The sequence below is a fragment of the Antechinus flavipes genome, chromosome 3, assembly GCF_016432865.1.
Source record: "Antechinus flavipes isolate AdamAnt ecotype Samford, QLD, Australia chromosome 3, AdamAnt_v2, whole genome shotgun sequence".
Lineage (NCBI taxonomy): Eukaryota > Metazoa > Chordata > Mammalia > Dasyuromorphia > Dasyuridae > Antechinus > Antechinus flavipes.
This window is the reverse complement of record NC_067400.1, coordinates 503,236,061-503,253,443: the sequence shown is the minus strand read 5'-3', so window position 1 is coordinate 503,253,443 and position 17,383 is coordinate 503,236,061. Positions and strand designations below refer to the sequence as shown.

Genomic DNA, 17,383 nt, shown 5'->3' with positions numbered 1-17,383 from the left:
CCCACAATTTCTAGGAGGCCAAAATCTGAATGGATGGAGCATTGTTCCTGATTTTATCTCTGATCTGAAGTTCCAAGGTTATGCAATTGAGCTAGAACCAATGATTACTGCAGTTAATATGGTCCTTGGCTGACTGGTTTAGTCAGCCTTTCCCATTCTAGTCTCCCCTCTCTCATCTTCTATTTAGGATAAAATCCATCTGTGGGGATAAATAGTAACTTCTAGGCAGAATTTACAGTAGCATCCATAACAAGACCATGATGCATTATTTCAATAATTCATTAGTGGAAGGAGTGCATCAATACTGTGGGTGTAATCTACATGCTATGGCAATGCTACGATGACAAGAGGAGGTAGCAGTGAGTCTATATAACATTAAAAAAACTTTATCCATACCCCCAATCTAATGTTAGGGAAACAGTAACGTTCTGGATATATTGGAAGACATTAGGTAAACTGCAAATCTTTTAATAGTTAAAGAAGAATAACATTTGGGCAAAATAGATTACAAAGAAAATTAAAATAAGTGTGTAAATAGAGGTTACAAAATCAAACAACAATCTATAAATATTTAGAAAACAGTATTGAAGAAGATGGATTTTTTAAAAAATTCAGTGACTACAGATGGCCCTGGATGCAGGAGACCTTGGCTTTTTTAAGCAAAGTTCTTTAACAGATCTCAGTCTGACTAAAGCAATTGCCCATTTAATGATTAAAGCTAGGTAAAAAAGAAATGAATGGCCTTTTTCACCTAATCTAAAAAATAAAAAAATTAATCTGGGAGGGGATGACCCTCAAGAGTTTCTGGCCAAAACAAAAACAAAATGCTTCATCCTGAGGCCATCAGGAAGACAATTCCAGAAGAGAAAGTAAAGCAGGTGACCTTGCACAGTCCTCTCTCACTTAAATCCAATTCACCTGAATGTCATGGTGTCACCTCCCTGATATCTTGGTCCTCTTCAAGAAAGGACCAACAACAGTAAAATAACAGTTTAACAATGATGAGGGTGAGGGGAGAAAGTGAGTGAGGCTTTTTTTCAGACTTAGTCACAGTGACTGGCATATAGAAAGTTCGTAATAAAAGTTTATTGACTGAGTGAACCTATAATTATGTTTTTTAATATTTGATTTCTAAAAAGGTTCTTATCTAAATACTAACAGGAAACTGTTAATCAGAATACTGTCAATCTCCAATTGTTCAGTAATTGACTACAGTAGTATATGGATAATCCAGGCCTTTCTTTCTTCCCCCTTTTGATTTATTTCATTACATATGATATATGTAACAGAGGGATACTGGGAGGGTGGAAAAAGATTTAGACATCACTGAACCTATTTTGCTTGTTATCAGATTTATTTTTTATTTATTTATTTATTTTTTGCTGAGGCAACTGGGACTAAGTGACTTGCTTAGGGTCAGTTAGGAAGTGTTAAGTGTTTGAGGCCAAATTTGAACTCAGGTCCTTCTGACTTCAAGGCTGGTGCTCTATCCACTGCACCACCTAGCTGCTCCTATTATCAGATTTATTAATAATTCTAAACACACTGCTTACCTCTTGATAGAAAGGTGTAGTGTAGATTGAAATATAATTTTTTTTGAACAAGGTCAACAGAGGAATTTGTTTTACTTGATTATACATATTTGTAATGGATCTGGTTTTCTTATTTTCTCAATGGGGGGAGAGAAAAAATTAAAAAGTGCACAGGAAGGTTAAATTTATAGGATATAAATATATTTCTGTTACCTATAGATTGCAATTATTAGGGCCTTCTTTATTTTCCATTACTATGGATAACTGAGAGTTGACTATATTTATGAATATTTGCATGCTTGTATATACTATTAATATAACTGCCGAAAAAAATATTGCACCATGTCAATAAATATCAATACATACTTCTCTGAGTCTTCCATGGGTTGGCATCCATATTGGCTAATATGATATAAGCATCACAAAGTTCCTTCACATTTCTGACCATCTTAGCTTTTCCATCTTTGATAATACTTATTATGTTGTTTGCAGCTTCCATTCGATCCTAATTTAAAAAAAAAAAAAGATTGTTATGGAAGAAACATATACAACTAGTGGTTCAAAGCCACAAAGAGAGCACAGAGACAAATCTAAAGTCTAGCTCTATACCTACAACAACCCTAAGACAAAAAAGAATTATCTACAGGTAAACAATTTTTAAAAAATCATACTAGTGTTTTTCTCTGTTCATCAGTCTAAGAAAAATTTCAAGGTATATTGAATTTTTTTTACTATAACACACAGGTTTTGTTAACTATCCTACCGTTAATACAAATAAATCAATGTAATGAAAAGCATTAGTACCCTGGAGATGTGGTCCCAAAACATCTGATGAAATAAATGAATGAAAAGTTCTACCCACATACCTCATCAAGCTGAGAAATTTGCTTTGGTGCATTTTTTGTTATCCTGCTTCTTGTTGTTGCTTCTGATTTGGTTAGAAGTTCATCCTTATTTGCATTTGCTAAGGCTAGTATAATAAACAAAGTATGATGGGGGTGATCCTGTGAAATTCTAGCAATGAGCTGTTGGAGAGGTAAGAATAACTAGTTATCAAGGGGTGAACTGAACAAACTGAAACAAATTTCAAAAGTAATCTACAAATTCAGGGAAGAAAGTAGACTTTCATTTCATTATGAAATGCCTCTTGGGGATGAGAATAGTGAAATTGTGATACACTGCCCAAGGAAATTTAGGAGGCAGAGGCATAGGAAAAAACCAATAGATCTAGTTTTCACCCATATAAAAAAAATATTGAGGCTAAACACATTGTATATTCTCTTCTCCTGAGGTTATAATATATAGATAGTTTGGCCACATTGAAAAAAAGCTTCTAATGCAGTATAAAGAAAGTCATTTATTCTCTATCAAGGTGATATAATAAGAAAGACTATGTTTTTTACTTCAGGCATTAAGTCTCATTACATTATTCAGAACTTCATGAAATCCTAGGCCTCCCATCATTTTGGTCCCCATTCTAGCAGCCAGCTGGTACATAAGAGGCAGAAACTTGTATGAGGGAATCTTCACTCCATCTTTCTGTTTTGAAAAGAAATCAGAAATTATTGATTTTAAAAAAATCCTATAATATTGCAACACAGAGATTGTTCTAAAGACATTCAAAATATTTTAAAACATTACACACACAACACACACACACACATATACACATGTGATATATAAGATATGTACATATCTTATACATATGTAACATTTTATATTTAACACATATTTGCAATGTGAATAATAATAATATTCACAATGTGAACAACTTAGTAGTTAACAGTAATTTGACTCCTTTCCTTTGCCACTTGTCTTCCAAGTCCTTTGACAAAGAAGGTCTAGGCAAGTTGAACCTAAAGTCATAAATTAAACTCTATTAAGAATCAGCAGGATTTTTGGCCTTGAAATTATATGTGGATCAAAGGAAGCCTACAGAAAAAGCAGTCATAGAATATAATGGGGCTATTCTAATAAAAATAGGATTATTTTATCAAAAATGAGAAGTTATGAATCTGGGTCTATCCTGAATCCAATTATACTTTTATTTCATGAAAATTTCTCATTTATTTTCAGACTTTTTGATTATACATTTTAAACTTAGTAAATGGAAATTTTCATTAAAAGGGAAGAAATTTTCAGCAAAAACTTAAGAACTGCTGCCTTCAACTTGATTTTCAAGGATAATCACAACTGATTTTTCTATTTTAGTTCTTTAAGGAAAATACATCTTCCAAGGCCACAGAGGAGAACAGTCCTTCTGTGGGGATGGAAATGGGGATTAGGAGAACAAGGAAGACGACACAGAATTATCTCATTTCTACATAAAAATCATACCATTACCAAGATCTAAAAGCATTTATTAAGTCCCTACTAGGTAGAAGATAGTCTGTTAAATTATTCAGAAAATAAATTCATACTCAACTTACCTTATTTTCCAACCTTCTGTCTTAAAAGCTGGAAAAGACAACTTACCTTCATCATGCTATTGACTCCAGAAACTGTGGAGTTTTCGAGCCAAAGAGAACAAAGTCGAAATATCCACATATCATGTTCTTCTCCACTAAGCAAACAGCTGATATAGTTCTCAACTGCTTTACACAAGAAGCGTTTGCGATCTTCTCTCAATGCACGGATTGCACACTCATCCAGCTCTAGTTCTCTCTGAACCTTCACTGTATATCTAATATTGAAGAATTAAAGTAAAAATAACAAATCAACTACATTTATAAAATCACAATGGGCTAATGGACTTATTAGGTCAGAGAGGTAGAAGAGACTTTAGGAATCCTCTAACTCTCTCATTTTACAAATAAGACAATTGAGGCCCAAAGAGAAGAGACTTCTCCAGTCAGTTTACATAGCAAAAGTGCATTCAAGCCCAGGCATGAGACCCATGAACTATGCCTCTTACCATCATAACACAATTACTTGATCACAGTTATCCTTTACTTATCCTTTACTAAGATCTAAGCTCCAGAAAGGCCAGGCTTGTAACTTATCTATAACACTGTACATTCCCTACAGATAAGAACAAAATCCTTTAGAGAATAGGTACTGAATGTAAACATTTGTAGAATGAACAGATGAACTATAAAAGTCATAAACAATCAATAAAAATAGAAATCAAAAATGTATTATGTGGAATATTAATGGTGAGAATTCAACATCTTAAACAACTTACTACCCTGGGTAATAGAGGCAAAAAAAGGTGGTCTGACCAAGCTATCTAGTTTCCTTAATTATGTATTTCTTCAACTGAATATAGGGCATAAATACATGAAGATATTGATTACATTAATATAACTTATTTGTGTTTTCTTCTTTAGATTCTTCAGTCATAAAACAAATCATAGCCTACCAGAAATAGCACTCAGACTGCAAAATGTATTTATAATGAAACCCCTCAGAAATCAGAAATCTAATCTTCTAAATTAAAGAATAATCATGATAAGTCATTTTACTAAAACAAATTCCAGTACCAGAATGAGGATTATCAGATATCAGAGCTAGAAGAGCTAAAGAAGTCATCTTACCCAAACTCTTCACTTTATGAAAGAAAATGAGGAGACAATGGCCAAAGATTTAAGAGTAACAGAGTTGAAATTTGAACCAGCTCTTTTACCTACAATGATCTTTTCCAATATAGCACATTGCTTCTTGAAAACAAAAAATCCCAAAGAAAACTAAATTCATGTCTTCCACAAATTTATCCTTGCTCCAGTCTGGCGAACATAAAACTGTCCAAACATTAATTAGCTGTTGTGTTCCTCTTTATTCAATTATTACCTGTTTGTCTGGACTTTGTGTTCCCTAAGAAGGCCCACTTCCTGTTTAGCCTTATTCAGCAGAGCTTGTTTATTTTCAAATTCTGATGATTTCATATAGTTTTCAATTCTTTGATACTGAATATCTGAAAAACGTGCCAATGATAGGAAAGCCTTCATCTTTCCACTCCTCAGTTTATCACTACACTCTCCATCAAAACTGCCAGCAATTTCCACTGCCTAAAAGAAATACCAATTAACATCTACAAATATACATACAAAAACTGATATATTTAATAAAAAAAAGTAAATCAAGGCTATCAGCATATTAGATAAATGTTCTAAACTATAGGGAATATAGCACTTTTTATGTAGCTCTATAGAAGGTTGACTTCCTCCTCAGAAATTCCATAAGTTGGAGATAATCTTTATTTTATTTTACAGGAAACCAAAGTTCAAAGAAATTAAGTAACTTCCTATATATTATCCAATAATGTCCAAAATGGGACTTGTACCAGAGTTCTTACCTCCCAAGTCTAGTTATGTTTTTCTTCATAACATTCTACCTTAATATAAAAACCACAGTATTTCTGGTCTTTCTGGGAGTAAAGATATAAGACACTTTATTTGAATGTGTAGAATTAGCAAAGTAGTTATTAATTAAAACGATATAAAAACTAAATTTTGTATAAATTCTAAAGATACAACATGTACTGTGAAATGTATACAACAAAATGTTACTGTGGGACTTCTGATATTCTGCTTTACAGATAATAAGTGGGGAAAGTAACTAGGAGATTACCTAGATGGAAAGGATTGAAAAATATGCAGGTACAGATTCTAAAGGCTGAAAACTTACTCTCGATAGTTCTGAAAATGTGTTCCTACTAATAAAATCCCTACTTATTAGAGATTATATAGATATGTTCTAAAACTCTAATGGATTGAGACAAAACTAAAGCATTTGGGAAAATTAAGCTTTCTCATCAAAAACTATTTTAAAACTCTTACCTTTTCTAGGTATGTCTGCATAATGACTGTGGGGTTTTCTAAGCAAGTTTCTGCCAACCAGTTTCCACAAACTCTCAAACATTCTATATATATCAGTTTCAGGCTTGAGTCATTCTTTACAATGGAAGGAAATTTTTAGAAAATGAAGTCAATTACTGCATGTATTCAAAAGAATATGCTAATATAATGAGCTTACAAAATTACTCTCCTTCACCACCATAATAAATATGAGAAAAATGCCACCTTAGTCAAGAATTCCTACATAATGCAGTTCAATTCAATAAATTTTTATTAGGTACCATCAGCCACAGTGGAAAACATACAGATGAATAAATCATAATTTCTACCACCAAGGAGTTTGTAATTAGTAGGAGAAATAAAACATGCACAAACAAAATCAATTACAATTTAGTAACTACATAGGAGAGCCATAAAATAGTATGAGCACGGAGTGGAAAGATACTTTTTTTTTTTTTTTGGCTGAGATATCAAGGAAATCTTTACGAGTCAGGTGATACCTGAGCTAAGCTTTAAAAGGTGAGAAAATAGGACAGAGAAAAGGACAGAAGACAGTACAAGATCAAGAGACACTGAAAGAAAAGGCATTACAGAAAATGAGAAAGGCAAGAACAGAGAATTGGAAATAGACAACTTTATCTGCAATGTAAAGTACATGAATAAGAATAATGTAAGATCAGGCAGAAGACTCAGACAAGATTAGAAAAATAGGAAGAAATAGTACAGCCAAGTTTTCCCCAACAATTACTTCACAAAATCCTAAAATAATAAACGTGAGACCAAGTTTTGATCAGTAAATTCAGGAAAAAAAAGCAGATTAACATAGAGAGATATTTGAATAGGCAGTTACTAGAAAGAGTCTAACCAGGAATGGCTGCTTGGATCATCTAAGAATGGACTGAACAAGACCCTTGCTTGAAGACATGCACCAGGACAAGAAGAGACAGTTGGCATCTGTCACTTCCACCCACTGCCAAGTTCACAGATACAACATAGATCAGTGGATGCCAGTCCAGGGCCAAAAGTAGTCTCAGGCCTTGATCTGTATATTGAGATAAACAAAGTCAGAAGTGAGTTATAGCTTTATGGCTCTGACTCCAGGAAGTAGAGCAGGATCTCAAAAATAGTTCTCAGAATAGTAAACACAGATACCCAAGGAAGCCTGCAATTCTGCCATACTAAACCTGCAGAACTTTGCAAATTGGATGACAGTATTTAGATTCAAAGAAGTTTGCTGGAGTTTGAAACAGAGGAAAGGCAATAATTGTGCTGCTCACCTCCAAACCAAGGATAGAAACTTGCAGAGTTTAAACCAGAAGATCATTTCGTTCTGGACTAGACAACTTTAGGAACAATGAAAAGCCTTAAGTATCCCTAAGATCCTACAATGCTATTCCTTTTCAATATTCCAAGAAAGCAGCTGAAGTACCCCAAAGGCCACAAAACAGGACCAAAAAAGATATTCCTTCCAGAAATTCAGAAAATCTGATCCTAATATAAAGTCATACAGAGAAGATAGAACAAGGGAAAAAGAATTCCTCCATAAAAAGCTATTAAACTCTTCCATAAAAAGTGACAAGGATCCTCAATAGAGAAACCCAGAAGAGAATGGCTACAAAATATCTACACAAAGAATTCTTCAAAGAAAAATGCAGCTTGGGAGCTACGGAAGAAAGAATTGGTCATTAACAGCTTAGATTAAGAGGTACACAACCTTACCATGTTACAACAAACTATTTGAAAATTACGATGAACCAAACAGAAGATAATTACTCCATGAGATAACAAGAAATATTAAAACAAAGTCAAAAGACTGAAAAGTAAAAAAAAAAAAAAAAAAAAAAAAAAAAAAAAGTAAAAACAGACATATAAGATATCTCATAGCTAAAAAAAAACTGACCTGGAAGACAGATCAAGGAAAAATAAATTTAAGAATCACTGGATCACCTGAAATCCATGACAAAAAAAAAATTAGACATCATATTTCAAAAAAATCACAAAAGAAAACTGCCAAAATTCTGCCTGCTAGTTCTTTGAACTAGAAGACAAAGTAGAAACAGAATTCACAGGTTAATTCCTAAAAGAAACCCCTATATGTAAACTCTGAGGAAGATCAAATTCAATAACTAAATCTTCCATAATATAGGGGAAAAAATACAAAAACTCAGAAAGAATTCAAGGACCAAGGTGCTATAGTCAGGATCTCAGAAGATTTGGCAGTCACAACTATGAAAGAACAGAAAGTTTGGAATATGATAGTCCAGAAGGCAAAGGATATAGTCTGATCAATCAAAATTAACTTGACCAGTTTAAAAAAAAAAAAAGAGGGTAGAATCCTACAAGGGAAAAAAAATAAACCTTTAATGAAATAGAAGACTTCCAAGCATTCTTGATAAGAAGACAAAAGCTAGATAGAAACTTTAAGATACAAACAAATAAAGCAAGAGAAACATAAAAACAAAAATATGAGCAAAGAATTCTAAGAGACAAAACAAGGAAATTGTTTATATTCTAATATGGGAAGATAATATATTTCAGAACTTTATCATAAGGGATCATGCTGCCTGATAATACCAATGAGATTTTTCAATGTCAAAAGCCAGTCAATTAAAAAAGGTACAAACCTGAGAAAAATTTTCATCTAACTTCTTTATCATTTGTTTTAGAATACTTAGGGCAAGACTCTGTTCCTTTTTAGCCCAGAATACTTGAGCTTCCTCCAGCTGCCATTCAGAGATTCCACATCTGGCTGAAGTATACTGTTTGATTTGAAACATTGCCCTTTCAGGAAGCTGAAATAACAAGTGACATCTGAGTATAAATTTTACTGTTATTCTTTCTCTCCTATTAACATTGTTTCTCTCTAATATCATTAGTTTTATAACTAGTAAAAGACCAGTCTTATGAGTTTCTTGAAATAGTTTTAAGTTTTTATTACCTGTGTGTTTCTGGCAGTCCGGGCCAAAACAGATAGTTCTACAAGGTGCTTTGTGAGAATATTCTTAATACTTTCCCTTTGTAAATCCTCAGTTTCTTTTTTCATTAGGGTCTCTAGAATGACTGTACGCAATGCCATGATGGGCTCTTGAAAACCAAAATCACTATCTTTGAGAAGCTGAGACTGTCTCTGCCATTTCCCATATACCTCAGTGAGTTCTCTATCAGTGATGGATCTGAAAGCAAAGCGTTTTATAATTCATACTGACAATGAAGTATAAGGGAAAACAAAAACAAAATCACATGGAAATAAGAACTGAAGTAATGCAAAAGCTTTGTTCACACAAATAAGCCTCTGATTTTGATTTTAAACATCTCCTAAATTTAACAAAACAGATAAAAATTTACGGAGACAAGTATTTTTGCTTTATGCCATCAAAGATGATAGTGAACAGAAAGAATTTTCCCTCACATTGCCTGTTATTTCTGTCTTTCTCTTTGTCTCTTTAGGGCTCTTTACTATTTTATCAATTTTCTTAGGCTAGGTTATTCCTCATTATAAAGATAAATCTCTGTACCTCTGAGAAAGTGAATTTAAAAGATCTTACTAGTTAAGACTGAGTGCATTTCCACCCTATCCTATTTTCTCTAAGTGAGAAAAACCAGAAATTATACCTACTCTAAGTAATTTTTGCTAATCCCAAAGCAACCTTAACCTGTAAAATTTAAGTGCAACTTTAGCATCTTATTTTTGAAAGGAGGTGCTATATTGAACAATCTAACTCTTCAACTATCTTCTTCCTCTTCCATAAACACACTACATGAAATCATGTCTATGTCCCAGGTCTGATATTCACTCACATTAACCTTTACCTTGTAACTTCCAAATTTTCCTAAAAGTCAATTTTATCAACCCTATCCACAATTTACTGCAAAAGAAATACCCAATTTATTCAATTGAGAAACAGAAGTGTAGTACAAAGTATACTGTATGCCAATTCTAGTATCATTACTTATCAGCTATGTGACTTCAATAAATCATTTAAGCACTCTTCCCAGTTTTCTTATCTGTAATAAAGCTCACATTTAGAGAATAAATTTTGAAAAATTCATTATTATGTTATGTTGTCTGGAATCTGTTTCAATATCCTCAGTTTATAGATTAATACAGAGGTTAAGTTACTCAAGGCTCAAGAGTTAGCAAGAAGCAGAGATGGAACTATTATTACCTAGGTACTCAGAATGAATATAGTATTTTTCCCACTATACCATACAAAATACTCCTTGCCTTTTTTTATAGAGCTGTCATGAAGAAGAACTAATATAATATATACAAGAATACAATGTAAATTAAAATGCCCGATAAACACAGAATATTATTTTCAAAGGATGCTGAATAAGAGTTGGAATAAGAGGTAGTCACAAAAAATTTGCTTCCCAAGTAGTTCTCTTTTTTTAAAAAAATGAGATTATAGTTCTAAAAGATAAAAATAATACAGATATGAATTCTGATCCTTTATATATTCTAATCCTTTCATTTTATACTCGAGGAAACTGAGACCCAGTAAGACTATATAAATTACCCAAAGTTACATAGGTGGCAAGTAAATGAAACATAATCTGAATATTAATGGAAATTATAAAAACATGAATTTTTACTTGGAAAAACTCAAATAATATGCAAGATCAATTTGTAAAATATCCTGGGGTATCTGGTTAAGTGATTAAAGAAATGATATAAACCTGTGTAATTGGTCTTGAAGTAGTTAATATTTTTTCAAAGCACTGAGATGTAGGATATTATGAGGTTTATGTTTTAACATTTAAAAGCAAATAAAATAATCATAGACATACCTGGAGAAAAATTGTCCTATATTTTCTAACTCTCCAATAGCCTGTAATCTGCTGAGAGCAGGGTAGAGTGAGTATACAGACTCAAGGCTGCCTTTACATAATTCTTCCACCTCTTTCAGTCTAGTAACAGAAGAAAGAAATTTAAGAATGAAGAAGGTGGCTCAACTAAACCAAAATTTCAAACTAACTTTTAAAGATCTGCTACAACAGCCTTTGAGCATGCCTAGATAACCTCTCTTTGTAATAAAATCAAAATATCCTATGTATTAATAATAAATTAGTACTGAAAATAAAGAAAAATTATGTACAATAAAGATATAAAATATATTTATGATAAAGCATATGCAGTTAAATTGTATCTTTTTATTCTTTGCTTAATTAATTTTTAGTTATCCCAATCATTTGTATTTCTACAATTACCAAGAAATCTAAGATATGCTGTTCAGTCATGCAGTCAGTCATTCAGTATATGAACCAAAGGAGTTTGTTTATAGTGTTTTCTTGGCTGAAATACTGAGTGGTTTGCCACTGTCTTCTCCATCTTTTTTTTCTAAAAGATGAGGAACTGAGGCAAATAGGAGTTAAGTGACTTGCCCAGGGTCACACAGCTAATAAGTAGCTGAGGCTTGTTTTGTACTCAGATCCTAAAAACTCCAGAGCAGGTGCTCTATTCACTGCATTATCTAGTATTCACTCCATTAACTCATTAACTCATAATAAGCCTGTATCCAGGGCTTTGCATTAGCCAGTGCTCCATTCTTGAAATACATTCTCTTTACAAAATTTTCAAAGAATCCATTACTTCCTTAAAGCCAAATTTCAATTTTCCATAGGAATACTTCCGTGAACTATTCAAATGAATAGTTCCTTCCCAACTGGTATTTAACTACCTTGTGATGGTGATTATTTGTATATGTGCAACACACACACACACACACACACACACACACACACACACACCCCTAGCCAGCCTTGCTGATAATAAATACAGTTCTTAGGATGGGAGCAGTTTCATAGTTCGTATTTGTAATCCCAGGGCTTAGGAGAGTATCTGGAATATGGTAGATGCTTCATAAATTGTTGTTGACTGATCAAAAAATTAGAGTACTATATACAAACACACACACACACATATATATACATGTGTATTTTTTTCTTCAAAAATTATTTTTTTCCTTCCATACCTGGCATATTTAAGGGTTCCATAGAATGTAGAGAATTCTTTGTCTCTTAAAGACTGCAAGGCATTGTACAATGATTCATGATAACCAGGTCCTTCTGTTCTTTTTCTTTGAGATCAATGAAAGATAAAATCACAAAGTTAATTTTAATATCTGCCATCTTCATCAGCAACTTAAAAGACAAAATAGCATGTTTTTTAAAAATATCTTTTGAGATATTACAATCTCAATTGTTCTAAATTTTTTATGATACATAAAAGAATGGTATCATGATTTAAGCAGAAAAATGTCATATGAAGCAGTGAAGAGGCATAATTCAGCACTGTGGGTATTATGACTTTTACAGAATATTTTAAAAGTTAAATATTAAGCATCGTAGGTTAACAGATCTTTGTCTGGGGGAGATCTTAGATCTAATTAATCCAACACTCATTTTACAGATGAGGAACATGAAGTCCAAAAGAATTAAGTGACTTGTCTGGAATTACACAGGTTTTAATGACAAAGTAAGGTTTTGAATTCAGGTCCTGTAATTCCAAGTTCAGCATTCTTTCCACTATGTCATGATTTAAAGCTTGGAATTATGAATACACACTATCTGGGAATACTGAATGAGGATGAAGATAAACATAGAGCAATAAAAACATAAAAATAGTTCCCCCCTCTCCCCAATTTATACCATATTAACTAAAATTCACAATTCAATTTCTAAAGGTATGTGCTTAAATCTTCTTTTTGGGGAGGAGATAGATGGATTTAATTTTTTTTTAATCAAACACTTTTATTTTTACATAAAAGCACAGGGTAATAAATTTCAAACCAAGAATGGATCATTAAAAGTTATCTACTGCAAAATAAGGCCTAGAGAAACTACAAGACTTCTGTAAGATCACAAAGGAACAAATATTGGAGCTGGATTTGACACCAAGTCTTGATTCCAGCATTTTTTTTTTTTTTTTTGCTGTGATAGTATATTATATATATACTATCATATATAGTTCAAAGTATATAATTTTGTTTTGTTTTGTTTTGAATCCAATTTTACAAAATAGCTGGAGAATTACTTTTAAGGAAGAAAGGAGTAAAATATGAACTTGATTTGCTATATTCTTTTGGGTTTTTTTTCATCTTTTGGGGGGTTACATTTAAGTTATAAGCCATTTCCCCTTTTCCCTTCCTGGCCCTGCACTACAGAAGGCTAACATTTGACATAAATATGTGAAACTATAAAACACACAATTCTGTCTACCTACCTAGTCTCTGGAGGAAAAAGAATGGCCCTTCATAAGTTCTTTGTAATGGATTTGAATGTTTATATAGGTCAAAAGAGCTTAGTTACTCATATTTATTCTTTAAAGAATACTGCAGGTATTGTATACAATGTTTTCTTGTTTCTGCTCATTTCATCCTTCATTATTTTATAAAAGTCTTTCCATATTTTCTTAAAATCAATCTGGTCATTTTTCTTACAGCACAGCAGTATTCTACTACATCTTATCTACCATTTATTCAACCATTCCCCCAATTAATGGGCATCCTCCTTCAATTTCCTGTTCTTTGCCACCACAAAGAGAATTCCTATAAATATTTTAGAATGAATTACTTTGGGAAACAGATCTAATAGAGATATTACTGGGTCAAAGAGTATATACAGTTCTATAATATTTTGGGAATATTATTAGATTTCTCTCCAAAATATTTGTATCAATTCACAGTTCCACCAACAATGTATTTGTATTAGTTAAATCTCTAGAATTTCTCAAGTATACCATTGAGTTACCGTAAAAAGAAATAGTTTTATTACCTCACTGCCCATTCTGATTCCTTTAATTTCTTTTTCTTCTCTTACTGCTGTTGCTAGAATTTCTAATAGAATATCAAACAACAATGGCGATATTGGGCATCTTTACTTCACTCTAGATATTAATAGGAAAGCTTGTGGCTTATTCCTGTGATATAAAAATCTTGCTTTTTAGGTAGATGTTTCTTATTTTAAGGAAAAAATCAATTTATACCTTTGCTTTCAAGTGTTTTTAAAAGGAATAAATTTATCAAAAGCCTTTTCTGCATTTACTGATATAATCATGTGATTTTTGTTACTTTTAACTATTGATATAATCAATTATGCTAAGTGTTTTCCTTATATTGAACCAGCACTTGCTTTCCTGGTATAAATACTTCTTGCTCATAATGTATAATTTTTATGATATATTATTGTAGCTCCTAGCTAGTTATTTTATTTAGGATTTCTGCATCAATAATCATTAGTAAAACTGGTCTATGATTTTCTTTCTCTTTTGTTGCTCTTCCTTGTTTAAGTAGCAGTACCATACCTGTTTCATAAAAGGAAGTTGAAAGGACCCCTTTGCCTCTTATTCCAAATAATTTATTCAATTTTGAAATGAGTTAACCTTTAAATGTTTGGTAGAATTCACTTGCAAATACATCTGAAACTGATAATTTTTTCTTAGGAAGCTTATTTATGGCTTGTTCAATTGTTTTTTCTAAAACATGTTTATTTTTGATATTCCATTTCCTCTTCTGTTAATCTGGGCAGTTTATGTTTTTGTGAGCATTTTTCCATTTCACTTAAATTGTTATTGGCATATAATTGGGCAAAATAACTCCTTAAAAACTGTTTTAATTTAATCTTCATTAGTGGCACATCTATCCTTTTCATTTTTGATACTAGTGATATGATTTTTTTTCTTTAAATGAAATTAGTCAATTTTTTTTCATAAAAGCAACTTCTAGCTCTATCTATTAATTCAATGTTTTTCTTACATTCAGTTTTATTAATCTCATCTTTAATTTTCAGGATTTTGCTGCTTAATTAGAGATTTTTAATTTTTCTTTTTCTGTTTTTTTAAATTGTATATCTAACTCATTGATCTGTTCTTTATTTTACTAATGGGGGAATTTAGAGATATAAATTTTCCTCTGATTACTGTTTCTGATGTATCCCATAAGTTCTTATATATTGTCTCATTATCATTCTCTTTAATAAAATAATTTATCATTTCTATAATTTGTTCTTTGATTCACTCATTGTTTAAGATTAGGCTGGTTGGTCTCCAATTAAATTTTTAACCTGTGTTATCATGGTCCTTTATTAAATATAATTTTCACTTCATTATGCTCAAATTTAATATTTCTGCTTTTCTGCATTTAACTAAAACATTTTTATGACCTAATACATGATCAATTTTTGTAAGCATGCCATGTGCTGCAGAGAAAAAGAATATTGCTTTTTATTCAATTCTCCCCAGATATCTATAATATCTAGTTTATGTAAGATCCTACTAATTTACTTGACTTCTTTTAAAATTATTTTTTGGTAAAATTTATATAGTTGAGAGAGGAAAGATTAAAATCTTTCACTATTTTAGTTTTGCTATATTTCCATCTGCAATTCAATTATCTTTTCCTTTAAAAATTTGACCTATAGCATTTGTTGCATATGGTTAGTATGGATATTACTTCATTATCTTTGGTACCTTTTAATATGATCTATTATAGTATACTATACTACTTATCTCCTTTAATTGTATCCTGGGCCACCACCAGGGTCCTGATTTTTGTCTTAACACTGGACTTCTCAGGAAGAAAGAGACTGATAACTTCGCAAAACTCTGCCTCACTTAAATCTAATTCATAGGCAAGTCAAGACAAGGTGATTTCTCAGGTACTTTTTGAAAATGAAGAACAAACAACAATTTCTTAATAGGCACACCCTTTTAAGAATCTCTTCCTTTATCCAATCCTCTTGACCTTCTATATAAGATTTATGGAAGACTTTTGTACTCTATTAAACATATCTTAGTCTTTAACCCAGCTCCAATGAGAATAAGTTTCTCTATACTACCTACCCTATACTTCTTCCTTCTTTCCACTTTTAACAGTTTTGTTTACTTCTTTTTTGTATGAGATAAATTTACTCCTCTTTACCTCTCCCTACCCAGTTTAATTTTTTAGGATCATCCCATCATAATTAAGTCAATCTTAAGTCTTCTATCTATCCAAACTACCCTAAATAATGATAACATTATTTAAGTGTATCAAAAAAACATTTCCTCATATATAAAGTAAACAGTTTAACCACATTAATTCTCTTATAATTAAGTCTTTCATGCTTACTTTCTTATATTTCCTTCTTATTCTTGTAAGTTTTCTGTCAATTCTGATCTTTTCCTCAAAAATAACTGAAAAATTTAGCTCATTAAATATACATCTCTTCCCTTACTTAGCTTTGCTAGGTAAGTTATTCTTGGTCTTTTTTTCTTCAGCTTCTCAACTGATTTTTAGAGTCCTTTCTCCAAGGATTCTTTTTAGGGAGTTGTCACTATTTTATATTCTTCTGTGAAGCTTTACAAGAAACGGTATTGTCTTTTTTTGATTGTGAACGTTGATCTCTCACCATAATAGCTATCTATAGTTGGGTTCTTTCTGTTTTTTACTTTTTTTTTTTTAAATAAATGGTCTATTTCTTGGCTATTAATTTCATGAAAGAGGTAGACTCTGCTCCCAAGGTATGGAGGATAATATCTCAGGCTTCAAGGGTTTTTTGGCTCCTATTTTCTGAACTCTATCAAGGGAGGGGAGTCAGATGAGGGAGTGTTAATCTCTTAGTTCTTCCAAAATTCTATAATCCAAAGCCAGGTGGGGTCTCTGCTCATCAGGTTCACAAATTGATCTATAAATGACTTCAGGCACTCCACTTATCCTTGAGGTACCACAAACAGTCTTCCTTACATTTATCACACAGGTGGCTACAAGCCATGAATTCACTGCTCTACCCCAGAATTGAAACCAAACCAAGGATTCTGCAAGGAATTCTACAACCAGCAGGGTCCCCACCCCTTATCAACTACACTCACTGGCCAGTGCTCACTCCTTGCCAGCAGTCACTCATTCCTTACCCAAGAATTTGTCTGGTCAGTGAGTATAGACCCTACTTCTACCACCAGGGGAAGGATCCCCCATCTGCTACCCAATGCCCACGGAGTACAGGATAAAAGCTTTGGAAACTAGGGCTATTTCCTACACAGCTGTCCCCAGGATTTGCTCTTTGGTGACTCAGCAA

The 17,383-nt window shown here is 32.3% G+C and overlaps 1 protein-coding gene across 1 annotated transcript in view; it reads right to left on the bottom strand.

Moving 5' to 3' along the window:
* Positions 1 to 17,383, bottom strand: part of ATM (ATM serine/threonine kinase) — a 121,122-nt gene that overhangs the window by 25,456 nt on the left and 78,283 nt on the right. The window contains exons 44-53 of the mRNA XM_051986938.1: positions 12,304 to 12,408; positions 11,120 to 11,239; positions 9,267 to 9,501; positions 8,953 to 9,120; positions 6,311 to 6,424; positions 5,322 to 5,539; positions 4,008 to 4,215; positions 2,958 to 3,071; positions 2,399 to 2,557; positions 1,899 to 2,037 (exon numbers count right to left, since the gene is read on the bottom strand). Coding sequence (XP_051842898.1) covers positions 1,899 to 2,037; positions 2,399 to 2,557; positions 2,958 to 3,071; positions 4,008 to 4,215; positions 5,322 to 5,539; positions 6,311 to 6,424; positions 8,953 to 9,120; positions 9,267 to 9,501; positions 11,120 to 11,239; positions 12,304 to 12,408 — 1,580 coding nt within the window. The remainder of the gene's footprint in view (positions 1 to 1,898; positions 2,038 to 2,398; positions 2,558 to 2,957; positions 3,072 to 4,007; positions 4,216 to 5,321; positions 5,540 to 6,310; positions 6,425 to 8,952; positions 9,121 to 9,266; positions 9,502 to 11,119; positions 11,240 to 12,303; positions 12,409 to 17,383) is intronic.